The sequence below is a fragment of the Fusarium vanettenii genome (assembly GCF_000151355.1).
Source record: "Fusarium vanettenii 77-13-4 chromosome 7 genomic scaffold NECHAsca_70_chr7_7_0, whole genome shotgun sequence".
Taxonomy (NCBI): domain Eukaryota; kingdom Fungi; phylum Ascomycota; class Sordariomycetes; order Hypocreales; family Nectriaceae; genus Fusarium; species Fusarium vanettenii.
In genome coordinates, this window is record NW_003315819.1 from 40947 (window position 1) to 64943 (window position 23997).

Sequence of the window (23997 nt, forward strand, 5' to 3'; positions counted from 1 at the left end):
TGTTGTGGCTGATGCCTTCTTGTTATCAAAGCAGATAATAATAAAGGTACGTAGCATAGAGAAAAACGGCCACTTTCGTTCAAAATAACGATTCTCCTGAATGTAGAGAGATGACTATGGTCTCGCAATTGTATTGTTTTGAGCTTGGCTTACTGCATGATTCTCAATGAATGCCAGTAGCTGGCGTACTCAGTGTGCCAAAACGACATTGTAATCATCTTCTAGAATGACATAGCCATAACCAGAGTATTACATCTTGAGCATAGATTAATATCATGGAAAGTCCAAAACGAGGACGAGACAGACGCAAATAATATGCTGGTGGGCGGAATGGAGAAGGGAAATTATTACCAGCCTTTCCACTCGAAGAGATATCGTGACATGTACACGCCCACGCAATGGAATGGATATTAGCATATTTCCGTTCATATCTCAGAGTCGAGCAGCTTATTCATCTAAATATTCCCTTTTCAATGTCCCCGGATCAACAACACACTACTAGACCACGATTTATTCTATCTTGCCGTATGGAGATTGTGCTATCTCCCTGCCGCATATAACCACTTGCTACTGGCTCGAGAACCGCCTCTGCTATCATCTTGGCGTATATGGCTCAATACGGCCACCGCTGAAAACGAAAAAGGAAATTCTGGATGGACAATACGTCCTTGTCCCCCTTAGCTGAAACTCGGATCTCTCAGTTGCCTATACTATTCAAGGGACACCCAGGCTTCACAGCGAGGATAATGAAAACCATAACTAGCTAAGGGGCAGCATCTGACTAAGAAGCACAGTAGTATGCAGCCATCATTCTCGTCTATTCAGATGCTGCCTGAAAGCGGGGCACCACAATGAGACGATGATGAAAAGTAAAGCCAGATCTGACACTCGCTTCTTGCTGACGCGGGGCTCGAAAGTCCCAACCGAGCTTGGAGTAATAGTCGGTGAGCCAGTCTAAGAAGCACGCCGCAGTACTTTTAACCATGGATCACTTCAACAATTGCTGTCACTGTATCTTCTTGTTGCCTGACAGACATTCCAAACCCTTATATTGCCCAAGTTCGTTCTCACTCTCACGTTATATCTTGACCGCATCTTTTCTTCTCATTTTCTTTTAACCCTGCATATCATGGAGTCAGATGAAGCCACCCATCATCACACTGCTGCCGAGGATGGAAGTGGCGCAACTACAGTGCCAACTTCCCCAAGTGAGGGCGAGACGGCAGTTGATCAGAATATCCATGGATCATCAACTGAAGGCCTCACCAAACTGGAGAGCAAAATCCTTGAGGGCAGCGACGACAATCCGAACTCTTGGCATGTCTTCTTTCGAGACATGCATCAAGACAGCCACCCTTCCAGCGATGCAGAAATTGAGAAACTCAAAGCTATGTTAGATGGAGCGACTAAGTCGAGGATCAACTCAAAAGACGAGAAGGGCCAGACGGCGCTTCATATTGCAGTCGAGCGAGATCTGAAAAAGGTTGCCATCGAGCTACTCAACGCTGGTGCGCAGACCACGGTGGCAGACAACACAAATGACCATCCCCTTCACATTGCTTGCTTTTTGGGCAATCTGCAGCTTGCAAAGGAGCTCCTCGCAAAAAACGCATATATCGAGGCCCGGGGAGAATACGACCAGACACCACTCGGTCTGGCCTGTCGACGCGGGCATGTAGATGTGGTAGAACTGCTTCTCAATCATCACGCCAGCACAGAAGTCTTTAATCGCACTGGGAGGAGCCCTCTATTTTTAGCAGCTCTCCGCGGTCATATAAGCGCAGTCAAACTCATTCTCGAGAAGGACCAGTCATCTCTTGACAAAGCTGAATCTACCAACACCTGGACGCCCCTTCACGGGGCAGTCTACAACGGTCACGGAGAGATTGTCAGTATGCTGCTTAAAGCAGGATCGAGGCTTGATACGCGTGCCAGGGATGGAAGCACACCATTAATGACAGCAATCCAAAACGAGCGTGAAGGCATTGTGAAAATGCTACTTGTCCGCCGGTCAGAGGATGAAGACCTACAGTTGGAGACGCGATCTGACAACGAGGCCACGCCACTTGGTACTGCGTGTATACGGGGTTTCACGACTATTTCCCGTCTCCTGATTGACGCCGGCGCAGACTGTACAGTCCGGATATTTGACAGACCGGTGCCGATTTTCGCTCTCGCCTGCGGCTACCGCCAGCGAGAAATTGCTTTGGACATGATTACAAGGTCGAAAACTCCCATTGATGGCAATTGTGAATCAAACAATGGCCGGAATGCGTTGAACATGGCGACTGCACGCGGTCACACCAAGATTGTGGAACTACTGCTGGACCATCGAGAAGCAATCGGGTTATCACAAGATACGATATCACGGGCATTATTTGAAGCGATCGACTCGGGCTGTGAGAGTGTGGTCAAGCTGCTACTGGGACCGAAAGGGAGAGTCTCAGTGAACTTCAAAACATACTGGGACAGAACACCGCTGCACTGTGCTTGTAACCCACTTGGATGCATCACGTGGGACTCAAAGATATGGGGTCCTGATGGTCTGAGCGAAGAGGAGAGAAGTAATCCCGAGTTCCAGCCTGGAAGACACGAGACTATATTGAGGCTCTTGCTCGAACGAGGGGCTGATTTGGAGGCAGTGGCAGTTCATTTCGGTACAGTATTACATTCCGCAACAGCATCGGGTGACGTTGCTACCGTTGACCTTATTCTGGAACGTAAGCGCCATGTCGACGCGTCATTCAAGAATGGGAACGGCCAAACTGTACTCTTTATTGCTTCCCGCCCGGGGCGCGAGGACGTCATGAGGGCACTCTTGAGTTCTCCTAGGTTGGAGACGGCCGATTTTGGGTCAGATGAGCGGCAGCGCGACGCTCTAAGCTGGGCAGCGGTGAGCCCAGTCAGACACGACATCGCCAAGTTGATTATGATCAAGATGCACAGCAGTATGGGGAATGCCAGACCGGTCAAGTCAGATGGCTGGAGTGCCATTGAATGGGCGACCTTCATGAAGCTCCCCCAGATTCTGTGGATACTGATTGCCAGTTCTCCCCAGTCCAAAGAGTCAACAGGGGTACTTGAACGAGCAATGAGACTGGCCGCCAAAACACAAAGCCAGTCAAAGTTGCCAAGTCAACAGGGGGCGAAGCTGGAAACAGCTTCAGTCGACAAGAAAGAAGGGGACGATAGAGTGGACGACGTCAGGGATACTAATACAGAGGAAGAAGGCCAGTCTGATGGCCAGCAAGCTCTTATGGATATCTTGCAAGACCCACCAACCGGATTATTATACACTGGTACCGGCGACGAACCAAAGCTTAAGGAGGGGATAACGGAGATTCTTGCAGTATGCACGAAAGCCTTGAAAGTGAAAGCTTGGTAAATAGAAAACTTGTCTAGCCGTAGAGAAATGTGAAAGCTGACTAAAACAAGACGCCGAAACAGCATCATTCCTTTAACAGCACCACATTAGATAAAGAGTATGACGCTGAACGACTCAGCCAAGTCAAAATATTCTTTCGAGACCCCTGGGTGGAAAGTCTAGACAGAACACCTCCGTCGCCGATCACCCGGCAACGGTTGTGAGAAAATGAGTTACCAAAAATTTCAGGACTAGCAACACAAGGGGGAACGGTATGTTGACCAGAGGCTTCACTGATGAGGGTATATGAGATAGGCATGGATAAACACTTCATAGCGTCGTGTATACTAATATCAGGGAAATCTCCCAAGTGATGCCAAGGAAGTGGTTGTTGGCCGTTAGTGATTTCGCTGTCTGAGATGTGCACTTTCTTAGTTATTCATTTCCGCGAGCTTTTGAATAGTGAGTTGCTTCCCAGACACAGCCATACCTGGCCCGGGTCGTTCAAGTTTCATGCAAATACCAGAACTTTATGATTTACTCTGCTGGTGCCAACTAAAAAGTCCCATATCTTTTTGCAATCGCACCCATGTTTGACTGGACCTGTATACCTTATGTCTCCTAGATATCCAGCTCGTTGTGTTCCATGGAGGGGAGTGTCGAGTAAGCAGCGAGTGCTTTTCCCTACCTGAGAGTGCGGAGCAGGGAACAGAGGGCGTCGAGATGTCCTTGGCGGAAATTCCTATTCCTACTTAGCGTTTAGGGTGGACTGCTGTGACAAGGGGACAGGCGTGTGGGGGTTTGCCGACTGTAGTCGCCCACGTCGCTTCGTTTCCACGAACATCATCGTAGCCAGGGAGTGATTCTACCAGGAGCCCGAGATGCCAGCTGCACAGGCAACCCTGGGAAGTATCTCAAGCTTAAGTAACACAACAGACCACGGTATCTATCCCAAGTCAAACTTGGGTGAACCCTCTGCGGAACTTTACTGCAGTTTTAAGGGCATCGGTAGAAGGGTCTACCTGCCACTAGCTTCAGCCCCAGGATGTTGCATTGAATAACTCAGTGAAAGAAACGAAACTAGTCCCAGCTACGATCTCTGTCTCAGTCAAAACGTGACCCGCAGTTCCTGCGCCATCCCCCCCGACAGCACGGTTTCCTTGCCCTGAATATCGTGCGGTAGCTCATACGTCTCATACTTTGTCAGGTACCAGTTCTTGGCATTCGACTCTTTATCATTGCTGTCCTTGAACTCAGTGGCATCCGACGCCCTCAAGAAATACGAAACTGCGTAGCGATCTTCCTGCTGGATACCACCTAGTGGAAGGACGCGATGCAGCGCCGAGCGGAAGCGTTTGTTGGATAGGAACCTCAGAGTGTCGGCGACATTGATAATTGCGTGTCCCGGCCGAGGCTTGACGTACTCCCAGGCGCCTGTTACGGGCGACACGACCTGGAGGCCCCATTGTGGTGCAAAGAGGAGGGTCAGCGTACCAATGTCGGTGTGCATGTTCTGGCCGACTTCTTCCAGGTTCTCGGTGCCGGGCGGGTAGTGCAAAAAGTAAAGAGTGCTCTTGGAGCGGGCGTCGTCGCGGTGATAGGTGTCTAGACGGGCGCTTCCTTTGAGATTCAAACCGTCTGAGAGACAGTCCAGGAGGAGTTTCAAGATAAAGTGACAGGAGGCGTTGAACTGGTCGAATAGGGGCAAGTTGTCCTGGACAACCGAGGGAAGCGCCCAGCGGCCGAGCAGTTCGTTTCTACCAATCTTGGATGGTTAGACATCGTCCAAGACGAAATAATCATTTGGAATGGTGCATACTTTCAAAGCTTCGAAGCCATCTCTGAGTGACTCAACTGCCCCGGACTGGTTACCGGTAGCCTTAAATCTAGTTTCAAAGCGGTTAGTTGAGCCATTGGTCAAGAAGGGTCAGAAGGAAGACACAAACCCATGTGCCAGCGATAATGTTGGAGTCTCCAGTTTGACTTCGGCGGGCTGAGCGAACCAGCGCTTGGCAATTTCGCCCACTCGGTCCAAGTCCTTCCACAGTTTCCCAGAGCCCGAGCCCTGAAGATCCAGATAGAAGAAGCCGTCCCTCTCGCAGGCCTTTAACAGAGTCGTCAACTCTTGCTCGTCTCCATCAAAAAGATTGTCGAACTTGACGGTATAGAGATCAGCAGTGTTGACATTGTCATACGGGCTGGACGGTGTTACGAGCGCCATGGCGAAGGACGTAGAGTATGGGAACAGGACTGGAGCGAATGAAAGTGTGTGTAAGAAGATACAGTGTGCGGTCACTACCTCGCGTCGGATTTTAAATATCACTACTCTTTGAGCCAGAAATGTAGATCCCTCACGGCCCTCAAGCCGCATCCACCGACACGCGTAGGACCCTATTTTCGGATGCCGATTCCCATGTCTCTTTGACTCAAATGCTTGGCTGCGGATCATGAGACATAAGGGCGAATCTGACTCAGTACATATCAATACTTTGCCCTTATCGCGGGCGGGAGCAATGAATCTGCACACGCTGGTTTTTACGGCTCGCGCAGCCATCAGTCCCCCGGCACCTTGTGGGTTGGCTTCAGCCATACAAGCAATTGCATACTGAGACATATTACATAGGCCCCACCGCAACTAGGCAACTCACGACATCAGGACGCATTGCCATGTACATAGGATGGAGCTTCAGGCCGAGATGCCTGTACGACCGTAGACACCGCAGGAGAAAATAAAAACGAGACTGGGCCCGCCCCCCACACGGGAAAGCCAGATGTCTCGGACTTGCCTGGGGCTTATCCTACCACTTGCACCAATGGGATCGCATTGCTTTACTCCGAAGTAGGTTGGCAAGCGCCGTATGTCTCAGTAGTGGGCTGATGCGAGGGTTGATATTGAGCAGCTGAAAGGTGGACGTGGCATTGCTTCAGAAATATACGAGGAAAACGAAAAGGGGCGGGATTGTGCCAAGGCCACTAATACTGCAAGGTAATACAATATTATAAGCAATGTACGGAGCAGCACAGGCCATTATAGGGGCGAAATGCGAAATACTCCGTATACCGTGCGAGATGTCTCAGCCATCGGGTGCATCTTAGCCTTGAACAACTCATACGAATGGCTATGAGTGTCTGGATCCCCGGGCCATTGAGACCAGGAACCTAAGAGGCCCCGGATCAGGCTGCCGTCATGAGCCGCGTGTTATGTATGGTGCTATGAAAGTAAAAGCAAATGTGTTTTTGGCATTGTTCAAGCTTCCTGCCAGATCAAAGAGGCAGATTAAATACAGATGGCCCAAGGCCTAAACGAGATACCATGGCAGATATGGATGCCGCCCTATCTCATGTCAGGAAATGCGCCGAGCGCTGCCTGCCCGCCTGTGTGTACAAACAAGACACGTTGCGCCTCATCAAGTTCACCTTGCTCCGCCTTGTGAAGAATGGCGCCCACGGTCCGGCCCGAGTAGATCGGATCGGTAACGATGCCCTCCTGTGACCCGAGCAACTTGACCGCCCTGGCCGTATGCTCGTCCCAAGCCACATGCGTCCCAGCATTGTACCTTGTATCGAGGACCACATCATGAGACTGGACGGCATCTTCGCCGATCCCAATGAGCCTGGCTGTCCGCTTGGCGATTTCAAGAACCGTGGCCTCGAGTACGCCGGCCGGCTTGTTGTAGGTGTCGATGCCGATGATGCAGCGAGTGCGGGTCTCAGTGGATGATCCGAGTACTGACTCTTGTCTCAGTCGGTCAGCGAGTTTGAATCCTGCAATCATGCCGGCAATGGTGCCCCCAGAGGCCACAGGGACAACGATGGTGTCGAAGAAGACGCCGAGAGCCGTCTCTTGCTCAACCACCTCGAATGCCCAGCGGGCGAACCCCAGACCGCCGTGCAAATGGGCAGATGCCCCCGAGGCTATGATGTACGGTTTCCCACCCGATTCCTCTATACCAGCTGCAACGTCCTCGAGTGAGGCATTATGTTCTGCGTACTGAGCCCCCAGTACAGCGTTGACTTGCACATTCCCAGCCCGGTCAAACGCCTCAGACTTGGACGGCCCATGAACCTGCGGGACCAGGACGGTCTTGAGGCCGAGGTAATTTCCGACGGCGGCAACCTGGCGCATGTGGTTGCTCTGCGTGCCGCCGGTGGAGATCAGTGTGTCGCAGCCCCTGGCCATGGCTGAGGGGACGACGTATTCGAGCTTGCGGATCTTGTTTCCACCAAGGCCAAGACCGGAAGAGCAGTCCTCCCGTTTAGCCCAGATTTGGGCCTTGGTGGAAGTGGTAGAATTGACATGCCGCGTAAGGTTGGGCAGCGGGTGGAGGGGAGAAGGCTGGTCGAAGAGGAGAGGAGTACGCTCAAATGAGGCAAAGGGCTCTGGCAAGACGACCATGTTGATAGCTGGGCCGGTGGTGGCTGTAGGCGTGTTGGTGAGTTACCGTCGAGTCGATATCAAGTTTTCAGACAAAGGATGCGAGGCAAGATAAATACATAAGTTGCCGGTTGCCGTGCTCTTGCTCTTACCTCAACAAGACTGACGATAGCTACTAAGAATGAGGCGGACTTTTTATATACTATATAGCAGAATACTATAGAAATATAGATATGTATACTTGAGACTATAATATACTACCTTATCTTATAAAGAACGTATAGTTAAAACTTAGCTTTACTAGATAAAATACAGTATTAAAATCTTAATTACTTTAATATAATAATTTAATTAAAATAAAATAAAAATATTAATAATTTTTTAAATTATTTTTTAATACTAAAAGTAAAATAAAATATTAATAAAATAAGATAATAAAATAAATTAATATATTATTAAAAGATTTTAATTATTTAAACTTATATTTAGATTTTAAATATTACCTTTTTATTACTATGAAGAGGGTACTTTATTATCTATTAACTCATTAAAGATTTATTACTAGTCTAGGAATATAGTAGGTCTATCTGCTATAGGTTGAGTCAAGACGCCTTCCCCATCAGGCCGTAGTATTATACGAGCTTTCAGGCGTATCCCATTAGCTGCATGTACGCATGTCTCAGGAGCGTGCCGTCCAGAGACACGTCACCAAGGCGTCAAGGGACCCGATCGCAAGCCGCCGATGCGATGAGACATGTATACCGGTTGCATCGAAAGGTCCGAGGTGATGAGACATGCGAGGTGCCGTGTTTTCAGCCAATGCCCCCACAGGCAGCTCGCCCGTATCTGATGCCTGGGTATCTTGAAGACTGTCCATTTTCCTTGGCTGCTTTCAAGTCCAGATCCCGTCTTCAGCTTACCCACTCCGCCGGCATATTGTCACATATCACGACGTCTCTTGTCTCCGACATGCGAAAATTACGTAAAAGGCTGTGACTTCGGACGTAGTGGCATGCATTATGTCACTTACTTCGCGATAAAGTCATATAATATATCAAGGTTACGTACGGAACACCCCTCAATCCTTCTCCGCTGTCTCGCAACTATCCACCTCCATTTCACCAGTTTGAGGTGTCGCGCTTCTTTATCATGCCTACAGATACAGACCCTCAACCAGGTCCGGAGGAAGCCAATCTCCATGTATTGAGCTTTTCTCGTCTTCTAAATGGCGACAAAAGTGAGCTGGCGAACTTGTTGTCCGCCTGTGAACATCATGGTTTCTTCTACCTTGATCTTCGTGATTGGGAGTCTGGGAGGATGCTGCAGAGTCTGGAGGCATCTTGGCGAATCATGAAGCCGTGGTTCGATCAACCATTAGTGGATAAGTTGAAAACGGAGACGATATCTGACGCTCATGGGTACATTGTCATATGCTTTTTGAGACATCTTAGATAAGCTAACCTGTTCAAGATTCAAACCACCAGGTGTACAGTCAGGAGTTAACGAAAACTCGCGGGATGGATTTGAGGCCTTGAGGGTAAATAGGATCCTCAAGGGCAGTCTTGCATATCGAAAACTAACAGAAATTCAGATTAGCCGTGTTGGCCTTCTCAACCGCTCCAACCTTCCAGATGTGGTCCAAGAGAACATGGATCTTTTTGAAACCTTTCAGCTCTCTGCTCATTACGTGCTCAAGACCCTTCTGGAAAGCTTGTCTGATGCCGTTGGGCTCACGGGAAATGGGCGTTTTGAGAGCTATCATCCGGACGAGTTGCCTTCGAAGAGTACCCTGTTCTTCCTCCACCATCCCGTCAGCGAGGCACTCGAGGACAAGACAGCTCGCGGCCACAACGCGCACACGGATGTCGGCTCCTTTACCCTCCTCTTCACCGAGCAGCCAGGCTTACAGGTGCTATCACCCAATACCAACAGGTGGGAATATGTAGTTGCAAAGCCGGGTCATGCAATCATCAACGTTGCTGATACACTTCGCTTCATCTCCAAGCGGCGCTTCAGATCAGCCATGCACCGGGTGCTACCCCCCGGTGGGAAGATGTCCAAGGATAGGTACTCGGCAGCCTACTTTCTCCGGGCCAGTGACAGTGCAGTCTTTAAGGGAATTGATGGGGAAGAGGTGACAGCGGAGCAGTGGTTTCTCAGCAAGTATAGCAGCTTTAACAAAACTCTGCAAGAGCAACGCCTGGATTCCGTTGCAACTGGCGGTATGGACAAGGACCTTGGTGTATTTATTTGAGAAAGGTTGTTGAGACACCAACCAGGATGTGTTAGTGCTCGAGGGTTGACTCGAAGGGACAGGTTGGGCTCCAAACCAATGACTACCTAGTTTGCTTGAATCCAGCTTCCCCAAAGCATTGACGTTAACTCGACACTATCAAACCGCTCCCTATTTAGCCATGAAACACCAGTCTTTATATTCTTTCCTTTGTCTTCTCCGTCAACCACAGATTCCAATTATAATAGTCCCAACTATGTACAAACGGCGCACCATGGGGGAAACAATATACCATGTACGGAGGTAGGGTAGTGGACAAGAGCCACTCATGTCATCATCATCTTACATCGCACGGGATACGGCATGTTGCGGAAATGTTTCGGTCACTGAACACAAGTATCCGTCCCGTGGAGCTATGCACCATATCAACTCCAAAGATTGGCAGGGCCAGCTGCAGGCGGGTGAGCAGGTACGGAAGGGGGAGACGTATCCATTTGCCACCGTCGTCCCCGGTTCCCCTCTTTGTCTCACTTTGTCTATTCCTTTGTTCACCCCGTCCCCTCCCCCCGTCCCCTCCAACCCTACCGTGCCTCTTCATGGTGCCGTGTTTTGCTCCTTTCATCTCCTCCTGTCTTCCTCCTCTTTCATCTCGTCCCGTCGCCAAACCTTTTACATCGTCCGTACATTTTACGTGGCCTCCGAGATCGTGGAAAAATGTACGACGAACATGCCCGCCATGGCGCCGCAGGTGTCCAAGACAGAGTCACTACTGGGGCCGCCGATGAAGAATCTCCGCTTCTCGTCCACGACCAGACGAGGTCTCCCATCTCTAGAGGTTCGCCAAACGCCCAGACGGTAGTCGCTGTCGAGGAGCCATCCAATCGATACCTCTTCGTCGTCTTCGGTAGCGTCTTCATCGGTGTCTTCCTCGCCGCACTCGACACCACCATTGTCGCCACCCTCTCTGTTCCCATCTCAAACTGCTTTGGTTCCCTGAGCCTCGTCTCCTGGCTTGGATCATCCTACCTGGTCGCCAATGCGGCGTGCCAGCCTCTCTCCGGCCGGTTGACCGACATCTTCTCGCGCCGCTCCGGACTCGTCGTGTGTAACATACTCTTCGGCCTTGGAACCCTCATGTGTGGACTTGCAACGTCCAAATGGGTCCTACTCGCTGGCAGGGTAGTGGCGGGCATGGGTGGCGGCGGGCTGAATGCCATCACGGCGTTTGTGGCCAGCGACCTCGTGCCTCTGAGAAAGAGAGGCGTTGTTCAGGGCTTCGTCCACGTCTGCTACGGGGCCGGGGCCGGGCTTGGCGGCTTATTCGGTGGTTGGGTCAACGACTTCTGGGGATGGAGGGCTGCGTTTCTCAGCCGTGTGCCAGTGATTGCCATCTCGGCCATACTCGTCTGTTTGACCCTCAAGAGCCCTCCACCCGAGCCGCATGACAAGCCAAGGCTGTCGAGGGTGGACTTTGTAGGGGCTTTCACATTGTCTATGGCCCTGGTACTGCTCCTTCTAGGCCTCAACTCCGGCGGGAATGTTGTTGGATGGACACACCCACTTGTTCTGGTCTCCGTGTCAATGTCGGTCGTGGTCGCAGGGGCATTTGTTTTCGTCGAGACAAGATGGGCCAAGGAGCCCATCATCCCAATGCATCTGCTCCTCAACCTGACGGTTCTGGCCGCGTGCTTGATGAATTGTCTCATAACCATGGTACTCTTCATGGCCACGTTCTACGTTCCTGTATTCTTTCAGGTGTACGGCGCTTCCACCACGGCTTCCGGCGTGCGTCTCCTGCCACAAAGCGCGGGTACCTCCATCAGTTCCCTCGCCTGCGGTTATATCATGAAACGCACAGGAAAGTACAAGACTCTGGGCCTAGCTGTCATTGCATGTTCTGTTGTCGGATTCGTCGGCCTCAGCACTATGACCAGCGATACCCCGACTGTTCCAGCCTTGGTATATGTCTTCCTGGTTGGAGCAGGATATGGCGGCATGTTGAGCGTCGCCCTACTCGCGACCGTCGCAGCCGTATCACACAATGAGCAAGCTGTTGCCACTTCGGCCAACTACGCCTTTCGATCTACGGGCTCAACGATTGGTGTCACGATCGCCTCGGCAGTGTATCAGAACCTGCTTCAGCAAGGTCTACACCAGCGCTTCGATGGTCGTGAGGGGTCTGCGGACGTTATAAAGCGCCTCCTAAATTCATTAGACGAGCTCAAGAATCTCCCTGAGGGATGGAGTGAAGGAGTATACCAGGCATACTCGACTGCACTGCGGGGAGTGTTTTTAACTGGGCTAGCATTCGCAGCGTTAGGGCTGTTGGTGGCAAGCTGTATGGGGGAGCACAAGTTGCACAATACCATCTCTCGGGCCGATGATGAGTAGTTTACGAGCCGTATTAGTTACCCTTGCTGCTGCCACGAGTAACTCGGTGCCCCGGGGCCTGAGCAGGAAGACTGAGTGGACATGGAACCTAATACAATAGCTAGTAAACCAAGATACACTCTGGATTACATATAGTAACTATAGATTCTTGGTACTCCAGCAAGAAATAGTGATTTATGAAGTATTAAGAGACACGCTTCTCCTCACTGTAGTTTTATGATATCCCAGGAGATAACTTATCACGAAGTTTATTTAGACTGTGTTAGCATTGGGATATAATGCTATGGGCACCTGGCCCAGCCCCAATGATTGTTGTTTCCGTGGCGGCGCTAAGTACTTCGGAACTTATCACTGTCGCATGGGCCCAGGGGGTAGTTGTTTTGGCCCCTCGCTCACGTTGGCTCGACTAGTGCAAGGCGGGTATCCTTCGGGCCAGTTAGTGGTAGTTGGTGACGTTGGTTAGGGGCTTCGCTTTGGTCAATTGCCTTGGTGGGCACAGCCAAACCGTAGCAGTAACACCAGGCAGCTTTTGATGTTCACGTCATGTTCTACTCTCGATCGAGGCTTCATTTTCGCAAGGTACCTACGTGTATTCCACTGATCGTAAGCAATCAGTTTGGATGGTTGCTGGGCTCCCTAGATCCAGCGCCAGAGCCAATTTCCCGCTCCCAACTGAGCATTTATCCACCTTCACCTTGCTCACCTAACCTTGCAGCTTTCCCAGCCCGGCCCCTTGGCTTCGGAGTAGAGCTGCCACGTAGATGTTTTAGCCAGATTTTGCCAACACGTCATCACTCTTCTGCCATCGCGATAGCCAGTGTAGATATTTACAAATATGCCCTCTTTTTGTACAGTCACGGACCCATGCTTCTTTGTCAGTATAGATGAGATTGAGTGACTAGTACAGAAGGTTCATGTGGAAATAGAGTCACTAGAAGTGATGTGTTGAAAGGTGAAACAAGTATATAACCCGTTCGTGCACTTTAGACCTTTTTAGCAATAACCCAGAGAAACTTTTCCTCTTCATCTCCCTCCAACGCAGCTTTCTCAACGTTCAATCCGCTCGCCTGCAAAGCCGCAACCGTCTCATCCTTTCCAAGGCCACTCCAGAACATCCATCCCTTATCGTCGAGCCATTTATCCATTATGATGCCAGACTCCTTGTTCCTGTCAAATGTTGAGAGAAAAACACCCCCAGGTGCAAGCCAGTTACCAATGCGACGAAAAATCTCCTTCTGCTCCTCCTGCTGCAGATGGATGATGCTGTACAGGGCGATGACTGAGGTGAGAGACTCGGGTGCAAACTCTAGCTTCATCATGTCGCCGGGATAGAAAGTAGCACGACCTTCATAAGCCGCGAGATTCTTCCGTGCAAGGTCAAGTTGCACATCCGATAGGTCATTGGCATGTGCATGTACAGTAGGGGCCTGCGAGAGTAGGGTGGAGAGAAACGGATCCCCGGAACCACATCCCAACTCAAGGACTTCGTGCTTCTCGCCGTCACTGTCTGAGACAAGCTCTGGGCAATGGGCAACAAGTTCATTGAGGTACTTTCGACGCAGGTAATGATGGCGCTCGGTCCAGGTATTGTATTGCGAGGACATGGCATTATAAGATGCGCGAAGGCGATCTTTGACATCGTTTGGTGCTTCCATGACTTGAAACCGTGGATATATCGATTTAATGTTATTTCGCTGGTGATAGTGAGTTTGAACGAGAGTAGATGAACCAGCTATTTCGTCTCTCAAACAGGTTGGAGTCAAGTTTGTTCCCCAGGTTCAGCCAGATTGGAGTTCGGTATGACTCATTGGACTGAAAACCCCGCGTCACATCGACCATCAAGCAAAATACCAGGAACCAGTATTAGTCATGATGATCGACAAACCGTAACGAGACGACTCCTTGGCAGTCCGGAGAATTGTTATTTCATCTCGTTCTCCAACCATAGCATCGGCCTAACGCCACTCATACGAGTAATCTACGTGGTCCATCCAGCTCCGTGGCTCAACCAGTAGATGTAGGCTTAGAACAAAGGCTCCTTCTGAAGTAGACACACATTTGAATTACTGAATCTCGAGAGAATTCACTCACGATGAGTGAATCAAAGTGCTTAATGCAATAGTCCCACAGGTTGGGCTCATTTTCACATTTTATCTCCTTGCTTGCGCGGGGACTACCATTAGGTACTGAGGAGGGATCTAGACCAATTATGATAAGTCTCTTCCTATACTCACTAAAATTAAGATGAGAGAGTAATATATTCTTATATTCTTTTATAGAGTCTTAGATAGTGATTTGATAGTGGAGATAAGTACGCTCTGGCAGTCCCCGCGCAAAGAGATAGGATTCCAAGTAAGATCAAGCATCCTCTTACATTAACGTTATCAGCCCTTATTCGAGAATCCTCTTCTTGACGATCACGTATTTGGGTTCTGCACCTGGCACTCTCACTTATGCTAGCCTATCCTACCATCGTCATCCCGAACCTTTTCTTACTAGCTAAAACATACACAGAAGAAAAACCAGGGATTCAGTTAATCAGAACAGCCCCAACGTGGCAACAGGCCATTCCTCATAGATCTAGGCTTCCCTCCATCGGTTTCGAACAGGACATACGTCCCGTCTGGAACCGAGCCTGGAGCATTATACGACCACTGTAAGAAGGCAGGGATTCTCCGGTTCTGTGCTCCTATAGTGGCACCTTGCCCCTTCTTCGCCGTAGTAATAAACGAGGCATTGACCCGGCCAGGGAAGTCCTCATAGAAACTGAGTTGGATATGGAAGCTGAGAGTCTGTGTTGCATAGTTCAGACCTCTCCACTCAAAGGTGACCTGACGACCATAAGGTCCATTGAAGACCTCGTACCTTATTCCGTCTCCTGGTCGGAAGCCCCGGTATACAAGATCGAACCAATACGCAAACACCGTGACTTCCGGGACGGTGTCAGCCGGCAATGGGCGAGATGAATAAACGCGAGTCCCCTCTCCCAGTGTGACCATGGCATTTGAGCTGACGAAGACATTCGTGTCATAGACATCAAAGGCGCCGATGGCGAACGGTAGAGACACGGAGTAGAAACTATCGTCGACGTTTTGGCTATCGCTAACCAGTACAGTAGGGTTACTGAGAGAAGGAGTGGCACCAAAAGGCGTGCACTCGCTGGTGGTAGGGGCCATTGTGGTCGTAGTCGTCTCCTCTTGGGTAGTGATAAAATATGTAGTGAAATCTGTGGTAGAGTCGGTGGTAGAATCGGTAGTGTAATCGGTAGTAGAATCAGTAGTAAATTCTAAGGTAGACTCTGTAGTGAAGGTCGTAGGGTCGGTCTTTGTGAAGTCTGAAGTCGAGTCGGAGGTTGTCGAGTCCATGGTGGTGCCAGTAGTGGACTCGGTTGTGACATCAGTTGTGGGGAGTGTTGTCAAGCTTGCCGTGGAGTCAGCCGTTAGGTATGTCATGATGGTTGACTCTGAGCTTATTATGTCGGAAGTTGGCTCTGAGCTGGTTGTTTCGGGGAGTATAACTGTGGACTCTAGATTTGTTGAATACTCTTCCACAAAGACTGGTGTTGACAATGGAGGAAGAGTGCTCGCAATATGAGAAGATGGAGTCACGGCTGAATCTGACGTAAAGAAAGAGCTCTCGAACTCGGAGCTGGTAGATGGTGAGACGTCAGCTGGCGAAGTGGGGAGAGAAGAGGAAGAAGTATCCATGTACCTGGATTCGGGGTTGGCAATTCCAGGGGCCTGCGTAGAGCCCAGTGTCATAGAACCGGGGCCAGCTGAGCGTGTCACAGATGGAGATTCTTCGGGTTCAGGGCCAGTCGATGTTGCCAGATCAACTGATGCAGTGTGGTCAGGAAAAAAAACCTCGTTCAATTCTGGCTTTAGGGCTCTTACTTTCGAGGGGAGTTGAAGTCATGAAGAAGGTAGACAATGGACGAGACGAGTTTGTGAATATAAACCTCGTGGGGGCTGCCCCGGTTGTGCTTTTTGGTGATAGAGGATCGTCTGTCGGCGGGACAAAGATAAATAAGGGATCTAGCGTTGTCGATAGACGTTGCTTTGAGACGGTAGTTTGTGTGGAGGCAACACCTGGGGAGGTAGCATCCGAGGTGGCAGGGGGTGCAGCACCAAAACTACCCTCAAACTCAGAGCTAGATGTCGAGGCATCCAGGGTACTCTGTAAGGTTTCTGAGACCAATCGATCATCTTGGCAATCAGAAACTATTGGCTTGTTAATGGGGCAGCAAGTATCAGCGCGGCCACCAACATACCTGGTAAAATGGACAAAGGGGCAGGCAAGCATCCCGGTGGCTGAGAGGTGAATGCGATGTAGACTTGCCCACTCACAGGTTCCAGGCAGAAACTCGCTTTGCCATTGGGCAGTCTGACATTAGTCCGACGAAGGTAGTCTCCTGCGGCTAAGAAACCTGTGTCAACCGCCCCTTCAGGGAGCGGCCCTTGACCACCAAACAACTTGTGGGTATCTCCAACCTGGTAGTATATAGGCCCATCGTCGTCAAAGAGTCGACCCTGGGAAAAAGCAAATGGTCTGGCATCTATGCAGCTGTCAGGATTATGCAGGCTTCCATTGCCGACAAAACCTCCAAAGTCTCTTTTCCTGGAACCGTCTGTGTCATCGTCGTCCTCTTCCACGCTCTGGGTGATGGAGAAGACGATTAATCGATCAGGCTCAGGAGTGTCGGTGCCGATTGACGCCGAATTAGATGCTGATCCGGTCTTGGTAGAATCCCTCCAGGCTCCAGACTGGATAGTTAGGTCGGAAGTTTGGATTTCGGTGTCAATCGAGGCTGGGCCAGACGTCGACTTCGTGGTGATGAAGCTCGTCGGGGCTGTGGAATCAACACTAGGCTCGGACCTCCTGATTTCGCTGTAGGATGCAAAATCAACTCGCACGATTGAACTACTACCAGCTGTCGCTCGGGAAACTTCTTCGGTACCAGATGATTCATTAGGGTCAAAAAACGATCGAGTAGAGGCTGGCGGCTGGGCCGAGATGCAAGGCAGTGACAGGCAGGCAGTAAAGGATGAAATCTCCTCTGACGGGGAGCTTGAAGGATTTAGAGCCTCTGGACAGATAGCTGTGGTTACTGGTCCCAAAAAGGTCGAGATGTAGGTAAAACACAGAGAAGAAGGGGCAAAGTCGGCAGCCCCGGCGACATTGATGCCAATGAGCACCAAGAGAATAGACAGACTGCACTGCATCTTGTCAGCCTGGAAATCAGACTCTTAGATGAAGTTCATAGAATAGGCGACCAGAGTGGGTGCACGAGCGTATTGGCATGGTGAACTTGTTAACAATGTAAGGCATGGTGCCTTTTTCTTTTTATCAGCCGTACATAGGAAACCCCCCGGGGAGCAAACGCATCGCAGAACGCAAAATGCCCTCGCAACATGATCCGAAACAGCCAGCCATGCTCCGATATCTTGCAAGTTTCAGCTGTTGGTGGTGAGAAATACCATAGAGGGACACAACAGGGAACGCAAGGGCAGCTTTTGAAAGATCTTGAACCCTTTTCTGCGAGGAGACACACGGCTCTCGTTTCTAGTCAGCTCGCCATCTTCAAGGCAATTTTCCAAAAGAAGAAGTTTTTGTCTCGGAACATGGTCTGACGGTTGGTCATTCGGGCCAACGCAAGGGTCGTTTTGGACCGATCTCGATCTGGCCCTCCAAGACGAGGCACATTGCTGTCAGTTGGTCAGCCCGCCACGGACAATCATTCTCCCTGGGGGCAAAGCAAGGGCTGTCTCGCAGGGCGAGCCGGTGGTCTTCCTCATAGGTAAAATTCGGGATCGTTACAGGAATGCGGTACGTGAGCGATGAATCGTCCAACATTGCATTCCAGCCATCGGGTGGACTCATTGTTTTTCCACGACGGTCTAACTCATCGCCGGGCTTTGACGAGATAACTGTTGGGCAAACGTGATCTTGGCGTGTTCAGGCGCTACCTGTCGTTTGGCTGACTCAAGCCGCTTGCATACTCGACTTGGGCCCTCGAACAACAAACCTAGGCTTGGGATTTCCGCTTTTTAAACAATTTGGGTCTTGTACACCTTCTCAGCGTGATTGAGGTGATCCCAGTATAGAGTGTCAGGTTGAGAAGAATGGTACTGCGGTCGTTGATGCAAACGTCGCCACCTTTCTATGGTTCACCGGGTACAAAGTTATTAGGATCTAAATCATAACGATATACCTGGTACATCGTCCTGTGAAAGCCAACCGTGACTTGAAAAAACTAGCCCTAGAGGGCCTTAAGCGGCTCCGTGATGTAGAACTGGCGTGGTTAAATTACTGGATTATTGTGAAGTGAGCAAGCCCTCAAAGAAACCGTCAGTCACAAGAACAGAGAATACGGATATTAACGCATTTTGAAATCAGAACCCAACACAGAGACGCACCTTAGACGCTGGGTCATGATAACCTGATGATAGAAGGCCATGAAAGCTCATGCAGGCCGACGAGGGAGAGGGATGATTGACCTCTCTAGGCCATGCCATGGAGGCTTATCTAACCCCTCCCGACTTCGCCAATCATTTATCATACAGGAACGTCGATGAATGATAGCTATGGTCTCCTTCTTCCCATACGCCACGCCGCGTGTGGTACTAAATCGGATATTCAGCAACAATGGCAAGAAGAAAGCTCAAAAATTAAAACTATAGAATAGCACCGGCATTTCACATGCGCCCAGTACGAATAGCAAATCCTCTCAACGCCGTCGCCATCTGTCCCTGCTCTCAAACTCATACGCCTTCTCTGAAAAGTCTCCCCAAGCTCGGACGTGCTTGTTAGGCTCGTCTGCCACCTTGTGCGCCCAGAAGTCTAGGTCTGATCCCATATCCGCCAGTGTTTTAGCCATGCCTGAAAGTTTGGTGCATTCGTCGTCGAGGATGTCGATGTGGCCTCTCTCTGGATCATAGAAGATGACATCTTCTCCCCTCGCGCGGCCGCGGATTAAATAGAAAAGGCGCCCAGGGGCTGGTGACGATGTTTCATAATGTCTTACTAGACGAGAGCGGGCTTGGGCGAGAGTCCGTCGGGGCAATCGTTTAACATGGCCCAGAGTTCCAACTTCTCTGCAGACTGACTCATGATCATTGTTCCATAAACGTCTCCGAAATCATATGCCGCCATCAGCACTCCGTCATTGAGCTCACCAATGTCTAGAGTAAAGACGTCTACCATGTGCCATTTCTCAGATATACCATCAAATTGGATGACATACGAGCCGAACAGCTGCTCCAAGTCCAGGGGCTTGGAGACATTGGCCAAGTTCTGGCCTGATACGGCGTCATAGTGTTGATCATACGTATCGTCTTCGCAATAGTTCTCTTGTTGTGGATTCTTGTCCGTTTGATTCGTTTTGCCGAAAGTGCTTGCAAGCTTGGAAACAGCGAGATAGTTCCAACCGACACATAGAACTTGGTTGTTTGCAGAACCGCCACTGACGAGTGAAAGACCAGGTACCTTGCCGGCCTCTACGTAAATTGTGTGGAGGTCTCGGTATCCACACAACGCAAGAGGTGCTGGTGTTTTGCTGGGATCCGGGTAGCCGTTGGTTAAAAAATACAAGTCGAGAAAGTCATTGATGTCGTTCTGGGCTCTTTCACCGGCTGCCGCAAACCTGTTTTCTCGCCAGGTCTCAATCTTGGTCTCCCATTCCGCGTCCAGAATCTCAATGTCGCGTCTCATTGTCTCTTCAACTCTCCTCAGAAACGGCGGGACCCGATCGCACTAGAGGATAGATAGTGAGATAGAACTCAGGATGCTTGGGATGAACAGATGAGCCCCTACCTTGCCTTGATCTACCGCACGTCTTAGAATATCACGAATGGCACCCAGTTTAGCTGTCGATGGAAATTTAATTCCGTAATGCTTCAACTGTCCAGCCACAAACGCTTTATTTGACAGAACCTCTGCAGCCTTTTCCGCCTTCTCCCGCTCATGTCTCTGGGGGAGGCTTGCGGGGTTGAAGAGGGCCCGTAGGCGGGAACCTTTGATTCGGATCACATTTCCATTAGTGACCTTGAAGCGCCCGGCAGAAAAAGTGAAGCCGGTCTCAATGTCTATGAGAACCGGTCGCTTCGGGTAATCGCTTGACTCTGGCATCCTGGCAGACCGGGGTTAGAGGAATGTTTTGTGGGGTTGACGACCGGAGCAGGCAATGGAAGCGAGAAAATGTCACCATGATCCGTCAGTGTCGAAATACAAGGCTGTTCTTGTCTCGAAAGCTGGATTGCCCTTGTGGGCGACCTTCAGCTGTCTGTGCTCGTGTTCCTGATTCTTTGATGTTAAATTACCTGTACGAGCCCCTTAAACTAGAACATCTTCTCCTATTCAGCTCAGCCGGGGTTTCTCCGATTGGTCGACTCAAGGCTGACTCAGCCACAGGATCTTTCACGTGACCCTGATAGCACACACACAACAATGATCTATATGCATACTGGTCGTCTTAATGGCTTCTTTAAGTCTAATTCTTATGCTTCCTACAATCAATTCGCCTTGAGCTCATTTTAGACTTCCCGGTTCGGTCAACTCCGGGTCGCCGAGCTTACTATAGAAGAACTTTTTGATCCCTCGCGTAAGCCTTTTGGCTTTTTTGAAAGACTGCAACAAAAGGAACCCATATACTCCCCATAAGAAGGAATGTTGTATCAACAGATCAGAAGAGGCTTCAAAGGCCATGGAAAATGTCCGGCTTTCACTATCGTTGTATACCGTCCACTGACCGAGCCACAAGAAGACGGCTATCATAGCACTGCTGTATTATTACGATAGCTCTATTTGTGGATCTTCTCATACCTTGCTCTATGCTTCAGTAGAAGGTTGTGTTGCCCGAAATGAAATAAAATGAAGAAAGTGGATGTCGCACATTACACCGCTGCTGGAAATTCACGACCCGCCATCAGGGAGGTCCTTGAAATCAGTGGGGGGGCTGGGAAAGACGCTCACCCAAAATAGTTATCTTTCTCAATGGAATGTGTGCGGGACAGTCGGGGAAATCTTGCAGCTGTCCAACGAACCAGGCAGGGATCTGGCAGCTTGGCATTTTGACATCCGAACAATACCATTATATCTGAAACGCAGAAATGAACAAGTACAGGTTCCTGCATCATGTGACTGATGAGCAACCATTTCAGAGCTGGCAGGTAAGAGTAACAACCAAATCATGTTCTCACAATGCAAGCACAAATCAAGGTGTTAGCATAGCACTGGAGCGTCTCAGACAGTCAGTGGTTCCCCCCTATCGAAGGAGACAACAGTAGCGAACATGGCCTGGACGACTGTGTGTACACCGTCTTGAGGAGCACGCATCGTAGGCCGTCGCCGTTATCATTTACATCCGGTGCATCAGAGAAGTCACACCGCCATCCTCTCGGTACCCAAATGTGGTCCCAAATGGACCATCCCAACCTATCCTACCAACGTTTCATTGGACATATACTTGCTTGACAAAAACTACAATCTATCATGGAATCAGTCATGGCCGTGAGAAATGCCAAGGAGGTGCAGAGCTCTATTACAGATATTCGGAAATGTCCATCTTGGCGGTCGATCACTAATCTAATGGTGACCAATGTTGGCAGAGTTTTTACACAAAAAGATCATTTCAACGAAAGGCGAAACACTGGGACGAGATTCTGTGCTTTAGATACACACATATTAAATATGGAAATAGATAAAACTTTCTCTTTATTTACGTATTAAATAGCAATTCCTATCTCACTCCCTATATACTCACTCTGCGAAGACGATATTGTAAGGAAATAGCCAGAGAAAAGCTTACCCTACAAGGAAGCGCGAGATAGTTTCGGGAACCTCGGCCGGATTTACGAGGAAATGGTCAGATTCGGTCAACGATGGGAGACCTTGAGGGATGAACGCAAGATCGCCGAGAGTTCCGATAAACCGGCTTGGCATGGCCACACCCCTGGCATCGATTCCATGCATCTTGAAAAGAACGGTGACGGGATGGTTTGACACTTGACCTGCACTTATCATTTTACGCGAGCGTGTCACCAGCATGCCACCAGCATGTCACTCGAGGGCTCACATTTTCCCGCCAAATCAAGCTTAATGAAGCATCTTTTTAACACTAATCACCCGAGGGGCCCAAGGATATTTGGGTGGGTGGGTGAACCCATCTCATTTCCGCAGATGGGGCACTAACTAAACAGGGCTACGCCTTACGGGGCATGTTTCCGGACTGACTGGTGTCGTCTCAGATTTTACGCGGAAAGGAGTCTTTGTTTATTGCAAGAGGTAGTAGTCTGCAGTTTGGGATTTACTTGAATCTCATGATAATCATATCCTTCAGAGAAATTGAAGGGTAATCTGACAGTACGGAGTGAGATATGGAGTTAAATCCGTGGCCATCAGTGAAAGTCCAGGGCCTCATCGATGACCGATCCTTGCTCAATATCCCAAAGGATTGGCCCCACAATGACAGGTGACAGGCTCTAGAAGAGTCGATGGAGAGACCCTCAGTTTGTTTTAAAATTTCCGCCAATGGCCAGACATGCCTGTATCAACGAGGCTGATCTGAAACTCCTGGCTGGGGCTACCGAGGCCAGAAAGCTCGTATTGCAAAGCCAGGGTAGACAGGAGATGGATGAATTTGTGATATCAAAGGCTCAACAAGAGATTGATTTCTTCCATATAAAGCTCTAATCTCATCCGTTTGCTGTAAACTTTTTTCCTCATTCCTCATTGCATCTTTTGTCTCTCTTTTCAACTTCTTACACTCTTTGACCCTGGTGGTTATACACTCATTCATTCACTGATTCATATTTACCTTCCACAACTTCTAAACTCAACACTTTACCAACCAACCCTCAACTCACTATCAAAATGAAGTTCTCCATGGTCATCGCCGGGCTCTTTGCCTCTGCCGCCATTGCCACTCCTCAGGGCAACATCACCCCCAACACCATGGGAGCCCTCGAGAAGCGTGCCTCCTTCCCCATCCCCGCCTCCAAGGGTTCCGTCACCTACAAGTCCGCTCAGAGCGTCAAGGGAACCTTTGACGGTGGCATGAAGACCTACGGCCGTGGTGCCAAGTGCACTGGCCAGAAGGAGGGTGGCGACAAGGATGCTGTCTTCATCCTTGAGAACGGAGCCACCCTCAAGAACGTCATCATCGGCGCCGATCAGATCGAGGGTGTTCACTGCAAGGGCTCTTGCACCATCGAGAACGTCTGGTGGAAGAAGGTCTGCGAGGATGCCCTTTCCCTCAAGGGTGACGGTAACGCCCTCATCAAGGGAGGTGGTGCTACTGGTGCCTCCGACAAGGTCATCCAGCACAACGGTCTTGGTACCGTTACCATCGACGGCTTCACTGTCGTTGACTTTGGCAAGCTTTACCGATCTTGCGGTAACTGCAAGAAGATGGGTACTCGCAACGTTGTCGTCAAGAACGTCAAGGCCTACAACGGCAAGCTCCTCACTGGCATCAACTCCAACAAGGGTGACAAGGCTACCATCTCTGGCACTTGCGCTACCTCTGTTAAGAAGATCTGCACTGAGTACGAGGGTACCGTCCCCGGCAAGGAGCCCAAGGAGCTCCGCTCCGGTGTCAGCGCCGCCTGCAAGTACACCACCGTCAAGTCTTGCTAA

At 50.0% G+C, this 23997-nt stretch overlaps 8 protein-coding genes across 8 annotated transcripts; 4 read left to right on the forward strand and 4 right to left on the reverse strand.

Annotated features, from left to right (window-relative positions):
• Positions 1-1642: 1642 nt before the first annotated feature.
• On the forward strand, positions 1643-2131 carry NECHADRAFT_19007 (uncharacterized protein; the record flags this gene model as incomplete). The annotated part of the gene is made up of 1 exon (XM_003040337.1): positions 1643-2131. A coding segment is annotated over one exon (489 nt), but the record flags the coding sequence as incomplete, so codon positions are not given.
• A 2341-nt stretch (positions 2132-4472) lies between these two features.
• On the reverse strand, positions 4473-5585 carry NECHADRAFT_44669 (uncharacterized protein; the record flags this gene model as incomplete). Its single annotated transcript, XM_003040354.1, has 3 exons — positions 4473-5129; positions 5184-5250; positions 5311-5585. The coding sequence occupies 3 exons, from the start codon at positions 5583-5585 to the stop codon at positions 4473-4475; spliced, it is 999 nt and encodes a 332-aa protein (XP_003040400.1).
• Positions 5586-6698: 1113 nt separating this feature from the next.
• Positions 6699-7760, reverse strand: NECHADRAFT_94838 (uncharacterized protein; the record flags this gene model as incomplete). The annotated part of the gene is made up of 1 exon (XM_003040355.1): positions 6699-7760. One exon carries the CDS (start codon positions 7758-7760, stop codon positions 6699-6701), a length of 1062 nt encoding a protein of 353 aa, XP_003040401.1.
• Positions 7761-8888: 1128 nt separating this feature from the next.
• On the forward strand, positions 8889-9993 carry NECHADRAFT_44650 (uncharacterized protein; the record flags this gene model as incomplete). Its single annotated transcript, XM_003040338.1, has 3 exons — positions 8889-9157; positions 9210-9276; positions 9331-9993. 3 exons carry the CDS (start codon positions 8889-8891, stop codon positions 9991-9993), a joined length of 999 nt encoding a protein of 332 aa, XP_003040384.1.
• Positions 9994-10686: 693 nt separating this feature from the next.
• On the forward strand, positions 10687-12363 carry NECHADRAFT_44641 (uncharacterized protein; the record flags this gene model as incomplete). Its single annotated transcript, XM_003040339.1, has 1 exon — positions 10687-12363. The coding sequence occupies one exon, from the start codon at positions 10687-10689 to the stop codon at positions 12361-12363; it is 1677 nt and encodes a 558-aa protein (XP_003040385.1).
• Positions 12364-13346: 983 nt separating this feature from the next.
• NECHADRAFT_44642 (uncharacterized protein) lies at positions 13347-14018 on the reverse strand (the record flags this gene model as incomplete). Its single annotated transcript, XM_003040356.1, has 1 exon — positions 13347-14018. One exon carries the CDS (start codon positions 14016-14018, stop codon positions 13347-13349), a length of 672 nt encoding a protein of 223 aa, XP_003040402.1.
• A 5072-nt stretch (positions 14019-19090) lies between these two features.
• Positions 19091-20490, reverse strand: NECHADRAFT_82356 (uncharacterized protein; the record flags this gene model as incomplete). Its single annotated transcript, XM_003040357.1, has 3 exons — positions 19091-19359; positions 19470-20115; positions 20176-20490. The coding sequence occupies 3 exons, from the start codon at positions 20488-20490 to the stop codon at positions 19091-19093; spliced, it is 1230 nt and encodes a 409-aa protein (XP_003040403.1).
• Positions 20491-23232: 2742 nt separating this feature from the next.
• On the forward strand, positions 23233-23997 carry NECHADRAFT_44623 (polysaccharide lyase family 3; the record flags this gene model as incomplete). Its single annotated transcript, XM_003040340.1, has 1 exon — positions 23233-23997. One exon carries the CDS (start codon positions 23233-23235, stop codon positions 23995-23997), a length of 765 nt encoding a protein of 254 aa, XP_003040386.1.